The sequence below is a fragment of the Anarhichas minor genome, unplaced genomic scaffold, assembly GCF_050575085.1.
Source record: "Anarhichas minor isolate MPS153535 unplaced genomic scaffold, ASM5057508v1 ptg000049l, whole genome shotgun sequence".
Taxonomy (NCBI): Eukaryota; Metazoa; Chordata; class Actinopteri; order Perciformes; family Anarhichadidae; genus Anarhichas; species Anarhichas minor.
In genome coordinates this window covers 3339603-3363528 of record NW_027466495.1, presented here as the reverse complement: position 1 = coordinate 3363528, position 23926 = coordinate 3339603, and the positions used below count along the sequence as shown (strand labels likewise).

General features: G+C 43.2%; 1 protein-coding gene across 1 annotated transcript in view; it reads left to right on the top strand.

Moving 5' to 3' along the window:
• Positions 1–230: 230 nt before the first annotated feature.
• LOC142971686 (ADAMTS-like protein 1) overlaps positions 231–23926 on the top strand; it is a 49777-nt gene continuing 26081 nt past the window's right edge. The window contains exons 1-3 of the mRNA XM_076112304.1: positions 231–300; positions 523–554; positions 998–1114. Coding sequence (XP_075968419.1) covers positions 231–300; positions 523–554; positions 998–1114 — 219 coding nt within the window. The remainder of the gene's footprint in view (positions 301–522; positions 555–997; positions 1115–23926) is intronic.

Here is a 23926-nt window from a genome sequence, read left to right as displayed (position 1 = left end):
TGCTTGTACATTACGATCTATGTCATCTGAGTAGGCCTTTGCCCACATTTTGCTGCAGTAACTTATGTGTTGTTACAGATGCCTTACACAGTGTAAGTGACTGCAGCTAAGCGGTGCTGAGTGTTTGATTTGTCTTATTTAAGAGTCCACTCTGTGGCTCTTTCCCACACAAAGCTGGTGTAAGTTTTGCTGCAGTTTGTCCCAAAACTAAAAATCTGCAACCCCCTACGATGCGAAAAACCCCTAAGTACCCCAAACCCACATCTCCTGCTCGGCTTCGCTCTGCCTTGGCAAAAGCCCGTGAGGCAGGCAGTTGACCCGGGTCATTACAGAGTGTTTATGACCCACGGAGAATAGCTGAGGGCCTCCGCTCTGTGAATTTGTGCATCCTGGAGAAAGCGGGCCCTGTTGTGCTGCTAATGGACCCTATCCATGATGCACCTCGACCCCCACCCGTCTCCCCGAAGAGCTATGTTACTTCGTCTTCTGATATCAGATCTCTTCTGCTGTGAATTCCCCCAGGGCCCGTAACGGTTCCCCTCATCAAGAAGGACGTGCAGTTGAGAGCACTAACCAAAATAAGAAAAAAACAAAACATAATGTTCACTCAACGATTGCAAATAGAAACATAAGTTCTATTACAATACACTTACTTTCCCACCATCACCATTGCTCCAGAGTGGTGAAATAGCATGGTCCGGTGGAAACACTACGATATGAATAACAAAGAGCTTGTTGCATCACTGGGCTCTGATTTACTGTATTCGGTTCCTCTTTCTTTTTTTCCCCATATGGAAGACCCATACTTAAATAATAAGTGATAAAACATGGTTTTGTGTTATTTTTCTGTGCACTACTTCTTTAGTTCTCATCGTGAACACCCAGCTGTCATAATGCTCCTCTGGCTGCGTCACACTGCCTCTTTTTGCGTATGTCTGTCGTCGAAAGGTGGTGTGTTGACCTGAAGGACACCTCTGAAAGATTCTTTGTTTTTCAGGTTGTAGTTTGGGCCAACGATGGGGACGCAGTGTTCATCAGGGAATTCACTCTGATTCGACGAGACCACCTTGCGGAAGAGCCTCTCCATGATGCCAGCCAAAAACCAGAAGACCCTGTAAGTCCCTGTTTAAAAAAACAAAACTTGGAAGTCACTGGAAGTTCATTGGTGAACTTCCACCTGCTAACTTTTTCCCCCCTTTATAACTTAAATAAGAAATAAATTGAGATGTCAGCCAATTAATCTATTGCGGTGTGTTTACGTAACGCACCACACCAGAGGAGTGAAATCTCTGTCACGTTGCACCTCAGTAATGAACACAAGTGAATGATGATCGTGGGACACTGGGAGTGAAGGGCGGGCTGACCTAGCTTGATGTGAAACAGGGCCGCACAGGCAAACACACGCACTTAACACATTCAAGGGTGGGGTGGCTTCTTTTTTTTTTGTGCATTGCATTACTCCCACTCTGTCATCACCTTTGATGAGACACGAGTCCCGGCCGTAGCAGTTTTCTTGAGCTAATATCTCACCCAGATGTTTTATCTAATTAGGTGGGAGGGAGGGGTTGAGCTGCCGACGTCCGGTTGGCCTATCTCTTTGGTCCTGGTGCAGTTTGAGAGGGATCTCTTAAATTGAACAGTATTACGTTATCATCAGGAATGCTATCTTGAGGTTAACTTGTCTATTTGCTGTGAGGACATTATGTTATCGACCTGACTCAGATTTTCCGGTTTACATGCACTTTCTTGCATGTATGACATCCTCCATCGGGTGAAAGGGGAAAAGTCCTGCTTACACCTTTCACAAGCCTCCACGCTTGAGGATCACGAGGGCTTACTTGAACATTCACATGTGCAGGATAGCCTTACAGATCGGCGGCGGCCAGAGGTCCTCTTCAGTTTTAAGAGGGGATCAGAGATCATTCTGGTACTGGACTCATTCTCTATTATTAAGTGTAATATTCATGTTAACTGTCATACCAAGTGACATATATTTGCCAGTGTTTTGTGCCATCTTTGCTTTTTACATGTCTCTTCTATATCCCAAAGGCAGACTTAATGGAAAAAGCATTTAAAAACAATCAGAAGTCAAGAATGTAAGCGCCGTGGTACATGCTTAGAGTACTGTAGTTATAAACCACAAACGGCTATATTTACAGCATTTGGATTTCATCTTGTAACCAAGCAGCAGTGTGATTTATGATGCGCTGACCTCAAGCAAATTTTTGAATTTGCATCAGCAAGTGGTTTTCAAACCAAACCTCTCACAAACAGACAGTTATATATCGACTCCCACGTACTGTATTCATGCCTTCCAGGCCTCAGTCGCTCTTTTTGGGTTTCATTATAGTGAATATGGTTGCATTATTTTGCCATCGACACACAGGTGCCAAAAAAGGTGCATTGGTAGCGAGAGAGTATCTCATTCACCTTTTTTCTGTAAATTAAAGGAAGAGTTTACCATTTTGGGAGATTCAATATTCTGTCTCTGTTGAACAGACAGAATGCTGCCCTTTGACCTTTTAAATCTGATGCCATTATGCTAAAGAAAGGACGAAGGGAGACTGACGGTGTGGGATGACTCTTACGGGATCAACTTTTTAAACAGGATGTAACAGCCTCCAAGTTTTATCGCACATTAATTTGTAAGACAAGACAGGTGAAAAGGTGGTTTTGTTAAACGGAATTGCCATCCTTTGCTACATGTGTGATGTCTTCATATGCGGACCTTGCAGACTCCCAGGAGCCGTGCTTGTGATTCCTCTCAGCACTCAAGTCGATTCGGGTCTCGCCCGTGGCGCTGTTCTGTGTTGGATCTTGGTTCAATATTAAGCTTGATTCCAAGCCAAGAAAAATGCAGCTTAATTAGCGAGCAACCCAGGAGGCGGATCTCAGACTCCAAAGTGTATTCGCTTTCTCTAGTTTAACTTTCATGAGCATGTGGGTCGGTTGGTGGGCAATAAGACTGACCTCCCCAGCACCCTTTACCCCGTCCCTCAAGAGGGCCACAGATGAATTGTTCTCTCCGAAGGAAAGTGTTTTTCCTGGCAGCCTCAGCACGAGCTATACTTCGATGGAATGGAGCTGTCTTTAACAGCTTAGGCCTAACATACCTTTGTAAATTAACCCGTATTTATTATGCGATGGCAAGCATGTGCTGTAGAGCTTCAACGATGTCAGCGTTCATAAACAAATATCAAGTAAGTTTATTAGGTTGAGAGGTTCCTGAATCAAAGTGCGTGGGGGGTCTGATGGCTAAAATGTTGGCCTTCGAGTCTGAGAATGTTTTTTATTTTTCCTCTGTAACATGACTGAATGAGTAAGACTGTGAAGACAAACAGAAAAGCTGGTCATAAATCTCTCTACGACTATTCCCACTCATTGTTTGGCCATGAATGAATTTTTCCAGCAGTTTTGAGAGCAGCAATGAACTCAAAACCTGCAAAAAAAGGTTTCAAAATGTTTTTTAATTGCGTTGTCAGATTAATTTAACTGCAGGGAACTAATCTATGACTGTTTATCTCCGTAGAAGTCTTACGGTTAAAGCAGTGTCTCGCCATTTATTTCAGATTTAACTTTCCGTCCCGAGGGTGATGATGATGTATAGCTAAGGTGGCAGCGACTGCCCAACCTTGGGGTGATTTGAAAGCGAAAAAGAATGGAGGTCAGAGTATTGTAAACTTCTAATCTTTGTCGGAAAGTGAAATTGAGAGTCGGGGGAAACAGCCTTTCGGAAAAAAAAATCGCCGATAGAAAGAGAGACGCACCACACGGTTTTCTCCTCAGCTGGCTGCTGTCTAGACGGCAAATGTGATCATCCTGTCAACAGACAGCTTTAGAAGTGGGTTTCTGAGAGGTGATCCGTTTTTTACCGGATGTGTGTGTGTGTATGTGTCAAGTTTCAAGTTGTGAAATTGAAGTTTCCCAACAGCAGCACTAACCTCCATAATCGTATTAGTCATCAGTTGCTAATTTAAAATATGGATTAGTGCAGCTTTAAAGTAAAAGAATACTTGGCTTACAGCTTACTTGGTCTCTAATTACTAATTATTTTATTTCTAAAAAGCTATATAGCTAAAGTAAAGGAGTTGGACGTACAAACGGCTGTGTACAGCAGTAGAGACAGAAGTACACAGAGTACTTCTAAGTAGTTCCTTTGCTCTGTAAGTGCTCCTAAACTCCACTGAGGGTCAGGCAGCTGATTGCTGCTCTTGGTCACACATAGTGTTATTCACACCAATAGCAGCCAGGATATTATGGGTTGTGACAGTGAAGTGTTTGGTAATGACGGTCATTAGAGCCCCACTTTGCAGCAATGACTTGAGGCCCGGTGTGAGGACACTTCCACTTTGCCTGTCTTCGCACGTCTCATGGCATGACGGTTACATCCTTTTTGCATTGTTGTTTTATTTACTCACCTTTTTTTTTTCTTCCTCTCTCGTCTTTCTGTGAAGATGTTCGATGTTTCCTGAGGCGCGTCTTCCTCTCTGCCTCTCTCACTTCATCACATGCCAAGCAAGTTGGGCCTTAATGTTTTTACATGCTCAATTGCACCTCAGGCAGTAACCGTCTGGAGCTTTTTTTCCCTCTTTTCTTTTAAAAAACCTTCAGGGTGAACAAGTGCTAAGACGGTTCTGCCTTTTGGCAAGGTGTCAGGGTTCGGAGTAATTGAGGTCAGGCGAGTGGGGGGCCAAGGGCCAGTCGGGGTGGCAAGCAAGGGGGGGAGCGCTCAGTGGCCGAGGGAGAGAGGCCCATCGCTCAGCTGCACGCCGTCTTGGCAGCTGTGTTTTGCGTGGAGCGCCAGGTGGAAAGGGCAATGGTCTCGCACAATTAAACACTTCATTTGTCTTCATTAAAAGGATGGGCATGTTAGTTTTGGCAGGCTGAGAGGATGTTTAGGCTTATGTTTTTTTTTTTTCCACTACGTGCTGTGCCCCCTGGTGTTAACAGCACTTCAAGTTAAAGCTTTAGGGGATTTTTGAGCTTAAATGTGAAGAAAAATGCTTACTTTTAGCCAGTGCATGTAACCTTTATAGCCTTAAAGATACCCTGTGGAGTTTGTGACCACTAGAAGTGCTATCGGGCAAGGTAAGAGAGAGTGAATTGTCGCTAAACGCTTACCGGCTGCTAGCTGAAGCTACATATTTACTGGACAGATGAGAGTGATATCAATCTTATCTGTCTCAAACAAGCGTATTTCCCAAAATGTGGAACTACTCCTTTAACCTAGAAATCCTTGGATCAAGTTATTGAAGCTATACAACCATATGCAAATCTTTCTTTCTTCAAAATCAAAAATGGAAAGCTGAAAACCCTTGTACAGATAGCATTCACTCTTATCTAATCAATACATTACACGCAGGGAAACTAAAAGCATACATTAGCGAAGCAGACGAGCATTCACTGAGCATGCTGTCATGTTGCTCCCACTCATCTCTACCCGCTGTTAATAAAAAGCATATTCTCATGTGCTCATATTTATTCATTTTTCCGAGTTGTTTTCTTTAGAGAAATCTAATCCTCTGGATCTGTCCTGGTTGCATGCGTTGGACTCTGTTGTTTATTAGAAACACCTTCGCTTTCCATGCCAAGCCGCTCAGGCTGTAGCTGGATTGGGAGACCTTTGGTCCAAACAGCGAGTTAATAACTGCTTTCGTGATGCCAGTGATCAAGGAATGTTTGTTTTTGCATAGAAAAATACCCTGACTCCATTTTGAAAACAGCTTGCACTCGAAATATGTCCGTAGGCTGACTGGTGTTTGGCACATGCGAGTGCCGTTCGTAGGCTCGGTCCCAGCGCTCTTGAAGAAAAAGTGCTGAGTGCTGGTGAACGTGTTGTGTAAAGCCACGTGGCTTTGGACCGGAGATCTTTCTCTCACTCCGGTGTTTATTCCATCAACACATGTGTTCAGTGAAGCCTTGGCCCTCACAGTGCCACATCGAAATGTCTCCTGTGGTGTCTTGATGTGGTGTCACACCACTGTGCTTTGGGTACTGGAGTGGTGCTGCTGAGGTAATACCACCAGGGGTAAGACCTCACCACAATACCCACATAACAAATGTGTGTGTGTGTGTGTGTCTGTTGCTGGCTACCGTTGCACTCACACTCCCGCCTGCACGGCGTACCCTTATGTAATCTCACAGTTGTTTGTATTTGCTGTCATGCGCGTGTGTCGTGTCGAATCCATGTGCGTGTGATTTCTGCGCCCTTTTTTTTTCAAATTCAACACTATCGCATGTCACCTCGCTCATGCACAGCATCCAAAACTATGTCTTTGATTAACGGGTGAAACCTCCCCCCCCCACACACACACACACACACGCTCTTCTGTCCTCGCCTCCTGCAGGATATCTGCTCCTCCTCGGCGTGTGAAGACACGCACACGTTTTCTGGGCAAGTGATGGATTTCTAATTGTTTACATTTCACTCCCTGTTGCAGATGTTTGTGTTCCACTCCAGGTTCGGCAGGCGTTTACGCAGGCCTGCACGGACACAAGCAGGGACGCACTTGTACAATGGAGACGTGTTGACGCCAATAGGTTTCATCCAGGAATGTCTGGAGGTCTTAGCACTGTGTTTTGGCACTGCATGCACTAATTGCCTCCAAGTTCCGGTTGTTGTGCGAATAAGCCTTTTTCTTTCGTTGTTGTTTTGCTTCTGCTTGTGTTTGGGCAGGTGGGCGAGATCAGTCAAGGCCTTTGCTATGAATGTGGTTTCCTTCTTGTTGAAAAAGAGGGTCATAAAATAAATTTGATTTTGCTTCAGAATATTACAGCCAAACAATAACATTTCAATGTAACAACTCCTTGTTCTGGGTGGGAGTCCCCCCCACCCAAACCTTTGGACTTAAGAGCTGTTTTTTACCGTGTGGTTCGTGACTTGACATAAACTGACTGCAGGGTGGCAGTTACCAACTTTAGTGGCACTCCAATGTAAGCTTCTGTGTGAAGTGTTTGTAGAGGGCTCTTGGCTCAGGCAGCCCGCAGTATGTAGCCAATATCCAGTGTTAGCAACAGTGTTATCCTGGGTTGCAGCAGTAATAAGCTGCTGCTGACGGATCCCTGCCACCCATGCGGAGCAGAGTTTAGGTTAAGCAGTGGGCAAGATGCAACCCAAAACAGATCCCGGTCTGTAATGTGGGCTCTAATGGCTCTGTGTGGTGAGCTGGGCATGTACACTACAGTCGCAGAACAAATATACACATCTTCCAGTTTTCCTATCTGGAAAGCCATGAAGTGCTGGTTTTCTCTCTCTGTCGAGTTGGCTTGCTACAGTGTGTCTAGCACAGCAGGGTGGGTTACAGTTTAAAGGGACCTTCCACCATAGCTCAAACAATGCCGTGGTAGTCCAGTAATGGAAATGGGAACCTATTTCATGAAACTTGTGTGTTACACCTCACGTCGAATTGTGCACAATATCTGAAGAAATTCAAGAGTGCCTTAAAAAAAGGTGTTGAAGAAGAAAACCAAAGATGGCACATATATTTCAGCGCTTTTTAAAGGATTGGCGGAGAACGGACCAGCAACTATTTTAGAAAATTATGAATTGTTCGTCAGTGTTAATAAGAAATTTCTGGAACATCTGATGGTTTGCCCCTCAAATGTGTGTACATCCTGCTTCTCTTTGTCATATTATATGTGAAATTAGTATTTTTCGGGTTTTGAACTGTGCTTCAGACAAAAGGAACAGTGTAAAGGCATCAGAACAAAGACAGATATAACTGGCAGATCGATCGATAATAAAAGTAATCGCTAAAACATTTACGTTCAGCAATCAATCAAGGGATAGTGTGTCACGTCCAATTATTTATTTGTAAAGATAAGTCAAAATCATCTGAGAAAAAGTTTTCTCTCACTAGTTTTTGATGGCTCTCACACGCTATACCAAACATTTCCCCATGGTACAATAAATCAGGAGAATATTATTATAACGACATCAGAGAGAGGCTCTAACAGCCAGATTTATAACAAAGGGTCTTCAATTTCAAGCATTTGTCCAACGAGGCATTTTTCCAGCTTTTGCAGCACTATAATCATCAACGGTGTCCTTCACCTTGCTCAGTAGTCTCAGTAATCGTTTTGGACGACAGGCAGCAAAAGCTGTTTTTGAATGTAATTGTTTGTAATTTAAAACTTGTTCTCCTGCAGGGCATACAACGGTGGAGCTTGTCTGTCTGTAAGTTGTGTATTCTTGAAGGATTTTAAGTCCCGGTGCTTAACTCGACATCTCTGGTTGCTCTCGGCATATTCAAAGAAGGTTTTGATCTGCACAGTGAGAACGTGGTGGTCTCTCTCTTTCTCTCTCTCTCTCTTTCTCTCGCTCTCTCTTTCTCTCTCTCTCGCATGCTGAGAACCCATCACTGCAAGCCGGTGTGAGTACTCATGAGCGTAAACATGAGAAAATCAAGACCACGAAGTCTATGTGTGCTGGCCCGCAAACACATGCAAGCTCACACCCTCCTGCACACAATCGCAGACGGTTTTCGCTCTCAGGGAGCCCTGGGAGAGAGAAAGTAATCTGTTCACAAACCGCAAGATTGAAAAATGACCCTGACACTCTTCCAAGCTGAAGGAGTGAACAGCGCTTGCAACACGAGACAGCATGCTCACACCAAAACTTTACACAACGCGGCGGTAAGCCTTTGACTTCAAATTAGCGTGATTTAAGGATCTAGGTTGCAGGCAAAGATTCATGCGAGTCTCTCATTCAACCTCATGTTCGCGTCTCATGTTCACACACACACACACAAAGCACTGGAGCTTGCCAGTCTGTAAATGGTCTTGAAGAATTTTGTGGTCCTCAGCCCGGTGCTCAACTCTGCATCCCTGGTTCCTCATTGAAAGGACACAAAAAAGGTTTTTAAAAATCCCATCAAAAGTCCAGTATTCACTGGTGTTTGAAGGCAAAGTTAAATAACTAGCAATCATGAGAATGAGCTCTCTGGAGAGATGTTGTGGGAGCAGTTTTATTTTGAGGAATAGCTGCATTTTACGTCTCTTTGTTTTATGATTGTTTGACTCAGCTTTTATTTTGTGAGCCTGGCGAGCTCGCCAAATATCGTTTGGCTTTACCGCACAAGAGCAGACGAAGGCCTATTGAAACAATTTAAAACAATGTGATTCACTGCTAATTAACCTGAGTTTGTGTTGTTTGATTGCAAATATACAGCTGTTCTTATCCAAAGTACATAAAGACCTCTGCCAAACAAAGTCAAAGCATCCAATGGAAGGTTTTCGGGCGAACGGTATAACAATGGGACAATTCCCAGCAGCACAGCAGAAGATATTCAGTCCCTTCATCAGCAGAATGCCTTTTATTACACTTTCTTTTTATGCCTCTGCCCTGACGACAGCCGTGGCCGGAGGCATTATGTTCTCAAGATGACCTTACATTCGTCCCATTCTTGTCCACGCGATATTTTAGGAATGCCTCGAGGGAATTTCTCAAATTTGGCTCAAACGTCTACATGGGCCTAATTCCAACCTGACTTCTGCGCCCTCCCACTCTGTGACAGAGTGAACTCCATTTGTAGTCGCACTCACTGCTAAGTTAAGCCCCTTTATTTAAGGTGTTGGGCTTAAATATAGCAGAAGGCTTCAGGACGAATGAGGGAAGTTCTAATTATGACAATTTGTGTATAATAGGATAAAATGATGACGTGACAACATTTTGTCAGACATTGACTCAAACTACAACTTGGCCTGTTGGCGGAGGCTACAACCACGCTAGTTAAAGATCTCATATAAGCAGAAGCAGCTCGTTTTTAGAAGACATGGCCTTGTGGTCTTCCACAGATGCATGTTGCCGTCTCCATTGTACAACAACTCCACTGTGGTTGTGGTGTAATTGGTTCTGCTTCTGAGTGCTGATGCATGAGGTTTACGATTGCTCTCGGGCTGATTGTGAGTACGGCCCGCTCTCTGATTTTCGAACACGAGCGCCGAAACCACTGAGGCTTCAAGAAACAGGGCCTTTTCTGTTCATCCGTCAGCGTGGTATTAATTCCAAAGATGCTTACCAGATGCACACACCGGACACTGAATTTGGAGAAGTTGATATTTTAAGCACAGCAAAAATAGTCAAAGCCCATGTGTGATGCCAAAAACGATTTAAAGGATCAGGATTTAAGTGTGTGTGTGTGTGTGTGTGTGTGTGTGTGTGTGTGTGTGTGTGTGTGTGTGTGTGTGTGTGTGTGTGTGTGTGTGTGTGTGTGTGTGTGTGTGTGTGTGTGTGTGTGTGTGTGTGTGTGTGTGTGTGTGTGTGTGTGTGTGTGTGTGTGTGTGTGTGTGTGTGTGTGTGTGTGTGTGTGTGTGTGTGTGTGTGTGTGTGTGTTTGTTTTTCCTAATCTGCTTCATGAACCGGTGAAACTTTGTGCTCTGGGCTGAGTTTTTCCAGGCTTTTGCATTTTTCTTTTTCAATATTTTTCAGACAGTAGGACTTTGTAAGTCAGAAATAGAAATGGTGAGGACCTTTTCACAAAAAAAGAAAACTTGTATCTATACGTCCTGTATCGACCAGCATCTGGCGCTTTATTAAAGCATGTGCATCCTCCCACAACATGCGTGCAAACTTCCTGGAATCGTCCACAGCTTTTTTTTTTTTTTTTTAAATCCTGACCCAAATCACAATGAAAGGTGACCCAGCGGAGCATTAAAGCTTCCAGATTGATGAGCCTGTAGCGCACAGTGAAGGTCCCACGAAGAAAACATTGTTTGGAGGAGCCAGGGTGTTAGTTGACCAAAGACAAGGTTGCGTTGTCCCCCGATGAAACGTCTGCATTGTGTTGTTGTCCGTGAAGATAGTCCGTCCGTGATTTATGATATTAATATTGGCATCGCTATGGAGCCAAATGTGAATGTCTGCAGTTATAATATAAATCCATCAATCATTTGATCAATTAAGAAATCATTAATATTGTGCAGAAAGATTTTTTTCCATTTCCTTCCGACTGACCCCTCCAATATTGGGCACAGCTTAATTTCCTGAGTGAAGAATGTACTGCTCACTGTTACGGTTATGATTTGTGGCGCCTCTGGTTTTACAGGTTGAACCACAAGCAAACGAGCAGCATTTCTCACAATCAGCTTCTCTGAATGACCTCACTGGGATAATGATAGGGGATGCAGTACGGTAGAGGAGCTGCTCTTCCAACACCATCTTTCACTGGCTTTCCAGAGATGATGGAGTGATGGGGTGGGAGGTGGGAGGTGAGAGGTGGGGATGAGGTTTTTTTGAGGCCTGGCGCTGTTTTTACCCTCAATTGCATGGCGGCACTCTGCAATAGACACCAATTAGAGGGAGCCGTAGAGTGAAGCCCTTCTAGATGAGCTTAGCCTGTGGCTCCTGTCTGGCACACACACTCAGGCACTCAAACAGGCCCCCCCCCCCCCCCCCGCTGCTTTTCTTGTTTTGTTTGTGTATGTCCTCACATCTATCTTTTCAAGGATTCGATGACGATAGCAAAGCGAGAGAAAAGCGTTTGTCTTTCCAGTGATCCAGCTAATGATTTAAAATGCGTACATGCCTGCGTGATGTATGGATATGTAAGCTCGGTCTATGGGCGGGGAGTGGGGATATATTTTAACACTTATTTTGTGTCTGATGCCAGAAGCTATGGGCTTTTATAAAGCTCTGCCACTCTTGAGAGGGCTTGGACCACCCCAAACACTCCAGACAGGTCTCATCCTTCTTCTACGCACCTCCCATGGACTCTGTGTGTCTGCGTGTGTGTGTCCAAAGCTACTGGGAATATTGAAGCTGATATTGGAGCTCAGAGATTTGTGCTCTTTTGGAGAAACCCTACTCCTGCAATATATTATGAATGAATCTTTTATTGGTCTGTCTTACTAAGAAATATCTCTTTTCTCTTGCCTTCCTCTGACTCCGACCTCTCTGTAAAGACCTTGTCTGTTGGACAATGAATAATACATGCAGTATGATCATATTTTATTCAATCAAGATGATTTGGATCCGTTGACCTGTCTTTATGACCTGTTTTGAGAAGAGCTTTAAAAGGGACTTCGTTTGACTGTAGTTTTGTCTCTCAGACACAAGATGCTGCTCTTGAGCTTTAAAGGCTGCAACAGAAAATAGTTCAGGTGTTCAGACAGTTTGGTGCTCTCTCTCTCTCTGTTTTCTCTCTCATAATTGATTGGTAGGTCTTTGAGAAAATGTATTTCCAAACATTTTACAGAGCGTTTTCCCTGTATCTGTCCCTTTCTTATATTTTAAAATAAACAAGGAAGAAATGAGAAATCTTATCTAACCCGTGGGAAATAGAAAATAAAGTAGATCCAATTAAGGGTCAAGATAGCAAGAAATAGTGCCGGGTATTATTATTTCTTCCCCTTTCCTCTCCTCTCCTGCCGTTCGCTTTGACCGTCCGAGCGGCTAAACACCTCACTGGAGGGGAGTTCACTACAGTAGCGTATTTAGACAGCTGTAAGCCCAAAAGCTCCTGTGAAAACAGGGTGGAGGTTTTTTTTATGTGGGAGCGGGAGGGATGGGGGGGTGCACTGATCCATTGCAGCTTCCTTCCTGTGCGGTTATACTCTTCAGTCATGCATCCAAATGTTTCCTCTCCCCCTCCATCACCTGGGCAAGCTTTTGACTCGACACTAACCTCGCAGAGGACACATGAGGCTTCTTTTCACGAGCGTGCGTTTGCCACTTTTTGTTTTGTAAACTGTGAAAAGAGAAACTAGATGTGATTTCCATGTTTCAACAGAACTATAAAGGAACGTAGCCCAAAGCGTCAGTTTTGCAATATAAACTTTTCTCAAAGTGTATTTAAGGGAATGATGGATTACTTGGCATGTTAACGTACATAGTCTAGATATTTCCTTCTCTCTGTCTCTCTAGCGCTTACTCACACACACACACACACACACACGTATTATGTAAACGTATTACCCACAATACACTCAACCTATAGTCCTTTAACACCTTTATCATAGATAATTTGACATTTCCCGATGCAATCACTACCCCCAGGTTTCAAGACGTGGATTTTTTTTTTTGTTATATGATGTTAGTTACATGATCATAATGTAGGCTGCGTCATAAAACTGCTCACTAAATGGTAGTTTTGAACATGTATCATCTGATTTTAACTGACTTTGTGGCCACTTGGGGGCAGCAGAAGCAAACTGTGAACACAAAATTGACATGTTGTTATCTTCCAAACATTAATCTATTTGCACATCCAGTAGATATAGAGCAACGTCATGTTTCCAGTCACCTGAGTCCAATTTTCACTCTCCTTTTTGCTCTTTTTGTCTTTGGTCTCCACCAACCCCTGAGGGAAATGTGACTCTTCAGCTGCTAAATGTTCCACCATGTTCACCAGCTAGTCGCTAACTTTGACTGTCTGCCGTTAAGTGCCTGGCAGGTATGTACAAATGTCAGCCTCATGGTTGCGCAAGAGGAAAAGCTCAGTTGATCACATAAATCAGTTGTAATCGCCAAAAAGTGAGAATAATCACAAAATAATCTGATAATTGTGTCATACCACTTCTTAGTGAAAGCGAACATTCATGATTTCCCCACGCAAACCCTCAGTGCAGCATTCGTTTTGCACCATTGGTCCTCCTTTTTAGTTGGCCAGGATGCCGCTCCTGTTTCGCTTCTGGTTACATACAGAGCGGTGATGTCAGCTGTTTTTGTTAGCCATTATCTTGCGGTCATACTTCTTGGATTCTCGGAAGTTCGTCGAAACTTGGCATTGCGTTGCTACATCAGCCTCATGTCGTGTTTTTTTTTTTTCCACAGCAAAGAGTAGCTTTAAAGCTCTTCTTCGCTGTCGGGCAGGAGTATTTGACTCGTGTTTATCTTGAGGCTTTGGTGAATGACCATAATATGTGTCCCGTGGGCCATATTTCCTTGTTGACCTACTAGTAAGCGCCTTGTATTTGATATGCCAGTGGTTTTGGAAAAGAAGGGCAGGGCGGCGGGCGTGTGAGTGCTCTTTTCCATATAGATCTGCAATCTGCCCAATAGGTTTCGACAGGCCGAGCTGAAATGCTATCCAGTAAATGTTCTACAAGACGGGTGGAAAGAGAAAAGAAGACCTGTTCGAGTGACGGTCTGAAAAAAGAGAAGAGTCTTAAAGAGAGCAAATGCAGATGAAAAGGAAGTGTGTCTGGTTCAAATGAGTCATTTCTTTTCCACTCGTGTTGAGCATGTCATTCAGGATCTGTCTCTAATTTACTTTCTTGTGTCTCCCGTTCATACTGCGTCACAAAAGAAGCAGTGAAGTCGGCATGATGTATCCATCATAACTTCACACATTCTAACGTATGGAGATGACATCATCGTCCTACCCGTGCCTTTCTGCAATTTGGTCGCATCGTCCGTGCGTTTTTCTCAGCTGATTACAGAAGCATATGGGTGAGGAATGCTTGATTGCAGAGCTTGCACTGTGGCAGGCTGATGGATCGTTTCCTCTCTCTGAATGGGGCTGCTGCTGCAGGACAAAGCCCAGTCGATGTGCTGAAGTGTGGCTGCTTGAACGAGCTGTCAGCACTCCCCGCACCCATGGCAAGTTATGGACAGAGAGCTGTAGTGCGAATTTATGTCCTAGTCTCAATCATCATCATTTCATTTTAAAAGCTATATTAATTAGATTGTGAAGAAAATGAATCTGGGTATTTTAACGATCCAGAAACTCCTTCTCATTTATTGTTAAGGGTAAGCTTGCTAGCTCATTTTACCACTACTGGATTGTGCTGATGTTTTATATCAGGCTGGATCCGAAACTAATCTTCTTCCTCTCAATATAGTTTATGATAAACCATGCAGATTTGTTCTTGGCTGTCCTTTCATAACTCATCCCCCATACAATGTATGAAACTCTTAATTGGCCCTCTCCCATCACAAGACAACGACAGTTCTCATATTTTCAAGGGAGTTCAGGACAGCACCCAATAGCAAGACCACAAGACAGGATTCAGGTACAGAACAGACTTTATTTACTCTGAACAGAAGGCAGGATCGACAGTCTGGTTTCCCGTGGACCGACACCGGAAGCAGGCAAATTTGTAGGCACAGGGTGGGAAGCCGGTGGTAAAAGGTACGGACTGACAACCCATACGGTGGATATAGTGCCAGAGGGATGATTAGTGGGATAAGGATCTGGTGTGTCAGCCTGCAGGAGGTAATTGGCTGGAGTGTCCGCAGCTGTGCACTAATCAGGGGTGTGGCCATGGGAGGTGTCTGTAGGCAGAGGAAAATCACAGAGCACATGGCACACAATAACAAACAGGGGAATGACAGAACACACGAGGAGAGGAGATCAGGGGAAACAGAGGTTAACACACAACGGTTCAGACAGGGATCCTGACACATATTGTATTATTGTCTTTGAGGACCCCTTGAAAGCAACGTACATATCAAGGGGTTATTGCTTGTAAAGAATTTCCAATGCATAAGGGTACAAAAACATCTTGTGTTTGTGAAAGGATGATCAAAGATCATTCAACGCCTGTGGTTGTATATCAACATTTGCAAACAAGTTTTTTTCAATGTGTAGCAATATTAAGATTAAAAAAAAGTCGAGTATGTCTCAGTAAGATATGTGCACATATCAGGGCCCGATTCTTTTCCTCAAAGTGTTACTTCAGTGTCATATACAGGTGTGGGAACTTTCAGTGCTGAGTTTTACACCCACTTCATCAGGAAATGAGTAATTGCTTGAGAAGTGTTTTTCTGAAAACCTAATGAATCAGTGAATTTTTGTGTTTCTCAAAGGGAATTGGAACAATGTGCTCGAGGTGTCGTCCATTTTTCTTTAATCATTTCCATATTGGTAGGTCAGGCACAGGTCATAACAAGGTACTGAAGCGCACAAGTCCCTTTGCTCAGCTCGTTATTGCATCATTATTCAGATTTCAGAGGACACTCCAAGGGTTAAAGCCTCCTTTGACCACTGTTATCATATTACTATCCCTTTCTCTGATGGTCCCAGAGCCAAAGACAACACACAATACATTATCGACAATGAGAAACACATGTTACTGATGTGACTCAATCTTGGGGTTAAAAACTGACACGTCTTTTTTGCGGCTAGAAAAACTTCGCTTCTCTTCAAGTGTAAATACTCCACACTTGCACATCATGAATAATAGGCCGCTGACACAAACCAGGTGCCTCTTTTATTTGGAGTTGCTGCTTGGTATCTCTGCTCGAAAAATTGCTGTTGAACTGTTGTGTCTCCTTTTGCAATTATGGAGGAGGTTAACAAGAGGGGCTGTTTCATGTCTGCAGTTCAAGAAGAGCTGTTTTACAGCTTTGAACTTCAGTTCTCTTAACTCTCATGTCATGTATGCAGTAATTAGTCAGGATGTTGGTTTCCAAGTCTCTCGGCATTATGATATCAACTAAAATGAGCTGTTTCAAGTTGGTAATTACATTTCCCTTGTTTTTGAGTATTTATTATACATCTAGGTTTTCCATTGCAACCATCTCATCTTTTCCATTTTCTCCTTTCTCCGACTAACTACCTACGAATCCTGACATGACCGTGGATGTCATATTTTCAGTTCTGCAATCCTGATGGAGCCTATATTGCAGCCAGAAATCTTTGGTTTCACAGGGTTGATTACCGCAAACGGCTGCAATATTTCTTCATCATGGCGCACAGTTTCCCAGACAGCCTCCTGAACAAGCTGTGAAGGGTTTGTACTTGTCAAAAGTTCCGAAACTAGTTCTAACCACCTTGGAGAGTAAGCTTGGTCCTCCTTTTAAAGAGGAGATTAAGTTATCAAACTTCTTAACAAAGAAAAACATAAATGAATGTTCAGAGGAGCTAGAGAGCTGTCTTAACCTGTTAAATGCTGGACGGATTTGGTCATAATCCCAATTTTGATTGCCGCCACAGTGGCTGAACGATTCAATCATTACCCCACCAATCAAAAGTGCTGCATAATCGTGAGTTTTGAACTGTTTTTAGTCCCTGTCATGACCAGCAGAATCCGTGTATTGTATCGTATTCATTTGTATTATAACAGAATATCAACAAGCGATAAATAAAGGACTCAAAGAAAAGCACCCTCTGCTTTTTAGTATCAGATAAAAAAAGAGCAAGCTGTTAATTACTGATATTCATGTTTACTGATTACATGTTATAACTGCTGCTGCCACTGACTTGTGGCATTATGTCACCAAATAGAAGCGCAGTTCAAGAGCATACTAGTAACTTCAGAGTAATTTATTTTGAAATGCATGAGGAAACCAAAACAAATGAGTCACTCAGACAGGAAGGAGTTTTTTTGGGGGAAAGGGATGACAAGGCCAGGATGCATGTTAAATGTGAACAGCCCCAGATGGAGCAGTGATGTCTTCTGTTCAGTTTCACATGGCCAGGAGAGAGATGGTGTGCAGACATGGTGTTCATTCAGCAGTGTTAACACAACGTCTGACATGCCGTCACCTATTGTTGTTGTGGTGTTATATTGTTATGGCTAACATGGTAGCAAACAGCTGGCTGTTTAAACTCACTGCAGATGTTTTAGCAGCCTCGTCTTTCATTTGGACCCGGTTTTGGTCTTCACCAACTCCTGAGGGAAATGTGTGGTTCTTTAGCTGCTAACGGTCAGCCTTTACTAGCTAGTTGCTAACTGTTTGCCATTACGAGGCAGGTAGTTGACAGTAGGTTTTTAGAGCCTTGTGATTATTCTCTATGGGTTGATCACTGTGAGCCACCCTCTTGACCTAAAAGTTAGTCACATACTCCGATGTTAACGGAAAAATATTGTTTACGCCGCTTTACAGTCGGTTAGTTTTGTTGATTTGTGCTTTCAGAAAATGAAGTGCGGACTGTTGTGAAAAGCTATAAAATCCAGATGATATGGCAATATGGTCTCCATTGTGAAACACAGGGGATCAGTCAAGCTTGATGCTGGCTCGGAGTCCATAAATACGCCATGGTGCTTAGTGTCTGCCCAGATCTGGATGCGGGTCCCACGCTCCCCGTTTCCCTCCAGCCCACCTTGGCTGGCCAGTTTAGTCAACTCCAGCGGCTTTACATAGCTAATTTATACCCATCCCCTCCTGTCATAGCCTCTTTAAAAACGCCACAGTGTCCGTGGTTGGGTTAAAGAGAGAGGCATTTGGGGGGGAGTGTTGGTGTGGTGGGAGTCCCTGATGGAGTTACCCTTTTCGATCACTAGAAAGCTGCTAAAACATATGAGCTCTCCTGGATGTGCTAATGGGAAAAGCTCGGTGCTGAGAACCTACGAACGCAGTTTCAGGAAGCAGTAAATGTCACTGCTGATTCTTAGTTATGTGCCCCATTCCTCCTCTGCATTGTGGGAGTTTTAGAGGCTCGCTCAGGTGGGATCAGATTGTGGTTACTGGCTCATTCAAAATGTCACTATAAAGAGCACAGTAAATTATAAAATATATACTTATTAAGTTATATTTTTTGTTGACCTTTTGAAAAAGCAGATGTGTCTTATTAACCTCTTACTTGCAAAGAAATAATTTACAATATTGGTCCACCACTTTGGACATCAGGGAAAGGATATCGGGTATAGGATGATTTCAATGAATTTTGAACATAATTTCATTCTCCTCACAGGATGAATCCCACTGACTTTGGTGTTCCCATGACTTTTCATGTCAAAATTTCATTTTGGTTTGTGATTTAATGTCTGCAAAACTAATGACATGCCCCTTAACCTCAGCTGTACTTTGTGTTCAGTGCTAATTAGCAAACGTTAGCATGCTAACACGCAGTAAGATGGTGAACATGGTAAGCATAAGTATGTTAGCGTTGTAGCAGTGTACATGTTAGCATGCTGTTGTGAGTATTTAGCTAAAAAGTACCAACATGCTATTACTGTACAGCCTTACAGAGCTGATATTGTTGCTTTAGATCCTTAAACCTGATAAAGGAAGCCGATAGGTCTTAGCTTATACAAAACTCAATTTATAGATGAATTTCATTGATTTACAATATATATTGCAGTCATTGTTAACATTGCTGTATATTCTTTGTTCTGTTTAAATAGCAGATGTAAGATACTGTATATTCCCCATTTGAAATGTTGTAACTACCATCTGGGAGCCATCCAAAACAATGTCACCTGATTTTCCGGGCCTATGCAAGCTGACAAGATCTTTACTATGCAGCTGCTATTGTGAGAAACAAATCATTTTGTTTTCATTCATGCTTTAAAAGGTTCTGGGACCAATATCCAGGCAGAACAAATGTCTTCCTCTGCGGAGCTGCAGGGGAGTTACAGCCAGAAGATCTCCTGGACTGTGTGCCAGCAGAGATTGGTCCGTTTAAAGGCCAAGTTTGCGTATGTCGTTCCCTTGAGCGCATTATTTATCCCTAAAATGGCCTTGCTTGCAGCACTGTTCTTCCTACCACCTCGGCCATGACACAGTATCCTCAGAAGATGTGTTTATGTCTCTGTAAATCTGTCATCTTCAGATTACCACCAAATACTGAAACCAAATATTGCTCATATAACTTAGACCCAGCATTTCTTTTGACCAGAGTTCCATATCAAGTATTAAATAATCACGATCAAGTAGTCCAAAAAAAAAGGAAGAAACACTTAATGCTAATCATTAAAGACAAAGAGAAATAAAGAAAATATTTAGGGAGTATTTCAAAGCACTACTGCTGCTTACTTTGAGTTGCTTTTTGCAGCTGACCTCCCATCTGGATTTAGCTGATTGTCAGGGAATTACATCTTTATTTTAATCCTCTGGTTTTGGGGGGGACGGGAAAGTGTGGTTGATTTTCAGCTGCAGGTCGTAAAATCACTGTCCTGGTAAAACATTTTATACTGCGGCCCAGAAAGCTTTTTAAACAATGGCTTTGGTGTAAATCATGCCTGGAGCACATACGCCGTTGGTGGGAGGCTTTACCATTTATACCGACCGAACCGTTTAAGTCTCCTTGTGGGAGTCGAGGGTCTGGGCTCTTGAGTGTAACTTAATGTGGGTCCCTGGTAACTTTAGCTTCATTTGTCTCTCTTTCTGAGAACTCTGGGCCTGGTAACTCAGGTCATCACCTCGTAATACGGCAATCTTTTAATTTGACCCTTCACTCCTCCACATAGGAGGAGAGGAAATGATCCGTTAAACTTCTGCTGCTTGGAAAGTCTACTTGGTGACCTTTTACAAGACCTAAAAACATTGCCTGTTTACAATGATGTTATTTTGCATGAGAGACCTTTTCTAGTGTATTTCTACCCCACTGGGAGTAAGCAATGTTGGTAAGACGGCGACATCACTGACAAAGAAGTCAGATGGGGCAAGAAACATGAGCAGCCAATCAAATATGAAGGTTTTACAGTTCCAGTAAGTTATCGCTGTGATATAAATCAGAATCGGCTTTATTGGCCATGTACGAGTATACATACAAGGAATTTGACTTCGGTTGTTCCATTGCTCTCAACGCACATACACAGTAATAGACAAATAAACCAAAAAGCAGAACAAAGTAGAACAAAGGTAAGCAGAAACATTTAACTACTGTGTACAAATATACAAACAAAAGTATATGTATGAACATAAAACACAACATCAATGACAATGAAATGGAGATAACAGTGCAAATGGGATCAAAGCAAACGTAACCTTCACCATATTTTTCAATAAATACATTACAATTTATGTATTATCACAGAAGTTTTCCTCAAATACTTTTTAATGTGTCAGTCTGACACCCAGAAAAAGACTTTCACTAGCTCTGTTCAGTGCCTGCTGAGGAAATACCATAATGAAAAGGACACTCAATGCCACAGAAGTAGAAACACAATAAACATAATTTTCACTATAAAAAACAGTAAAATCCTGTAAAACAACATTAAGACAACAGCCAAAAGTGGTCAACTGGCAAAAAACATGCTAGCAGGTAGCTCACTAGCAGTAGTGCTACCTGAGCTACCCCTGTATGCAATGTGACCCTTGCCTTGCAGGTTGTAGCCCCCACTAGAGACTCTCCTATGCAGTGAGGGATTGTTATTTTGGTAGCTCCTCTTTCTTGCCCTGTAGGACTTTGTTGAAGTGATTTTGCCGTGTTCCCAGATTGCAGCGATTACTTAAGGGAGTACAATGTTATCGTAACCGATTGAAACGATGGCCACATCTACAAAAATAGGGTGTGAGAGCGTCTGTCTGTGGACAATCAGATCTTCTGAACCACTTGCACGCTTCCCTCATGCAACCTAATACCCAAGCCTGCCCTTGTGTAAAATAACAATGCACTCTATCGTTTTTTTTTCTCACCTCATCGTCTTCATTGATTATTGTTTAAACTGTGAGGAGACACCTCCAGTAATGTTGTGGTAGAGAACTGGCTCCAAGTGAGTGTCAGTCAAACATGTTAATTTCCTCTTCTGGTGTTTGGTTTTAAAATCTGGGCACATCATCGATGCCACGGTTTATTTTCTGTAGTCATACGTTTGCAAATCTGAGAAGGATTTCTTCTGAAAGCAAATATCAGAAGGTTATGGATTAAGGGTGCAAGGAGATATGATTTCTGTGTGGACCCTGTGAAAACGTGCACGTCCGCTTCCCTCCCTGCTGGCATCACAAAATACACCGGTGTTAAGTGGATAGCTGTGTGTGTGTGTGTGTGTGTGTGTGTGTGTGTGTGTGTGTGTCCATGTGGAGAATTCCCCAATTCGCAGAAAGTACAGACATCCCCCACTACCAAGTCAAACAAGCCAAGTCCCATACTGTTAGTAGAAAGTTAAGACTTCAAGACTGGTTTGCTGTGTATAACTCGAGTATAAAAAAATGTGCGTGTGTGTGTGTATACTGGTAAAGTGTCGAGACATCCACTCCGATGTTGTGATTGGGGTTTGCTGACTATTTGCTCTAGAGTGCTGCACATTCCCCGCGGCCTTAATTGATACCAATTATGTGGTTTTTGATTTGGTGTTTGATTGGGAGGTGCATTTGAAGTCTTGATTTGAAGCGCACAGGGTTTGTATTGTCTTTGGAACGTCAGGATTTGAATTCCTGAATGATAGCCTGCTACCTTGTAAGTCACATCAAGGGGGCACCGTAGGGTTGGCACCGACGTTGACTGCTCTATATGTTTTTTTAACTTTCTCTTTAAGCCTTTTTTTGTTTTTGCGCCTTGCCATTTGGAAAGTTAAAACTGGAAAGTTACTCAGCGTATAGTATATTCCCTCTGCGCCAAGAGCTGTCCATCTTGCTGGTTGTTTTCCCTCTATAACCAGAGGTATTGTCCCTCCAGGGGACACCTGGCTTGTTCCCCACCTCCACAGTGCAAATGTTCACTGGCTTTAACTGCCAGATGTTATGAAAGGCTCTATTGAAGTAGACCTTTGGCTCATAAAGAAATAGAAAAAAAGTCACCGTGGCTGAGAAGTCTACCCCGATAGCTTCAGTGACCAGACTATGTCATCGGATTTGCACGGGGATCTCGCATGCAAGTCCTTGTGAAGCAAAACACAGTCAGGAGACGGACATGCTCCTAAACGTGTCTATTTGTGTTTGGAGTCAGCATATCCGTGTACATTTTGGGTTTGTTTTTTCTAAAGATAATCAAAAAACGACATTGTCAAACCCACATGCAAAACGTGCTAGCAGATTAGCTTGCTCTGTATGAGATTTTTTGACATTTCCAAAACACATCGCTGGCAGAAGACTGAGCAATGCCGTCCAGAGCTAAAAAGAAATGAGAAACAGCGGCATGAGCGCAATAAAATGAGAGAGAGAGGCAAGCAGGGAGGGAAAAAAAAGGGGATACATATAAGAGGCAGAAATTTGAGTAATTAGACGAAGAAATGGAAAGAATCAAAGGGGGAAGAAAATTGGTTTACAATTGTTGTCTGTCTGCCATTATTCCGACTCTGACACACACACACACACACACACACACACACACACACACACACACACACACACACACACACACACACTCACACACATGCAAACGTGTGAAGTTGTGAAGTTGCAGCTGGCCCAGCTCCTTATTTGAACTAGCACGCTTGACTGAGGCCCATTTATTGATTGAATAGTGTGCCAGACCTGAAGGACTCGCAGGGTCTCGGATCCCCCCCCCCCCCTCCCCCCCCTCCCCCCACATTCACCCGCACAAAAACACAGACGCACACTCCAAGTCCTCCTTCCCTCCCCTTATTCCTGAGGAAGAACAGGAGCGAGTCAGAGAGGAGACGGCAGGCAGACAGACAGGACTCACAGAGTGACCCGGAGAGGAGGGCATCACACACTTTTACATACAAACAAACACACACTCAGAACTGGAGTGAGTGACTCACACACTTTGAAAAGGCATGGAGCAAGATTTTGTATCTTGCAAGCTACTGGTGACAGCTCTTCTTATCCTGGTACTGTAATGTTTGCTTTTTGTTCCCTAAATGTTCATCTTGGAAAAAACTTGTTCTGTGATATTTTTTTTGTTGTCTTTTAATCCTTAAAACTTGTCACATCAAGTAAATCATTCAGAAAGCATGTGTTCTAATAGATTGCTGTGTGTATGCATGTATTTTGTGACATCTGCGGTAGAAATGCACTCTCCAGATCCTGGAGTCCTTTCGGCAGTGTCTTTTAACGAGTGCTGCTAAAAAGTCCCCATGCCTCCTCTGTGTTTGTGATCTAAGGCACAACAGTTGACTCGTCATGTGAGCTGTTTTGTCTGAGGTTAGTCCTCCTCTGTTACATTACAGTGACTGCTTTCCTTGCGGCATGGCGGCGAGTACAGTGCCGTGCAGCGTGGATCAGACGACAAGGGATTCAGCAGATGTGCAAATATCGTATGTCTTGCCGACTGAAAAGGCCATCGTATGCTTATTGACACAGTCTGCAAAAAAAAAAGGAACCAGAGTCTGGTTTCTTTCCCCTGTCGAGGAGTTTTCCATCTTCAAGGAAAAATGCCCTAAGTCTCAGCTGCTGACAGGTGACTTAAATAGA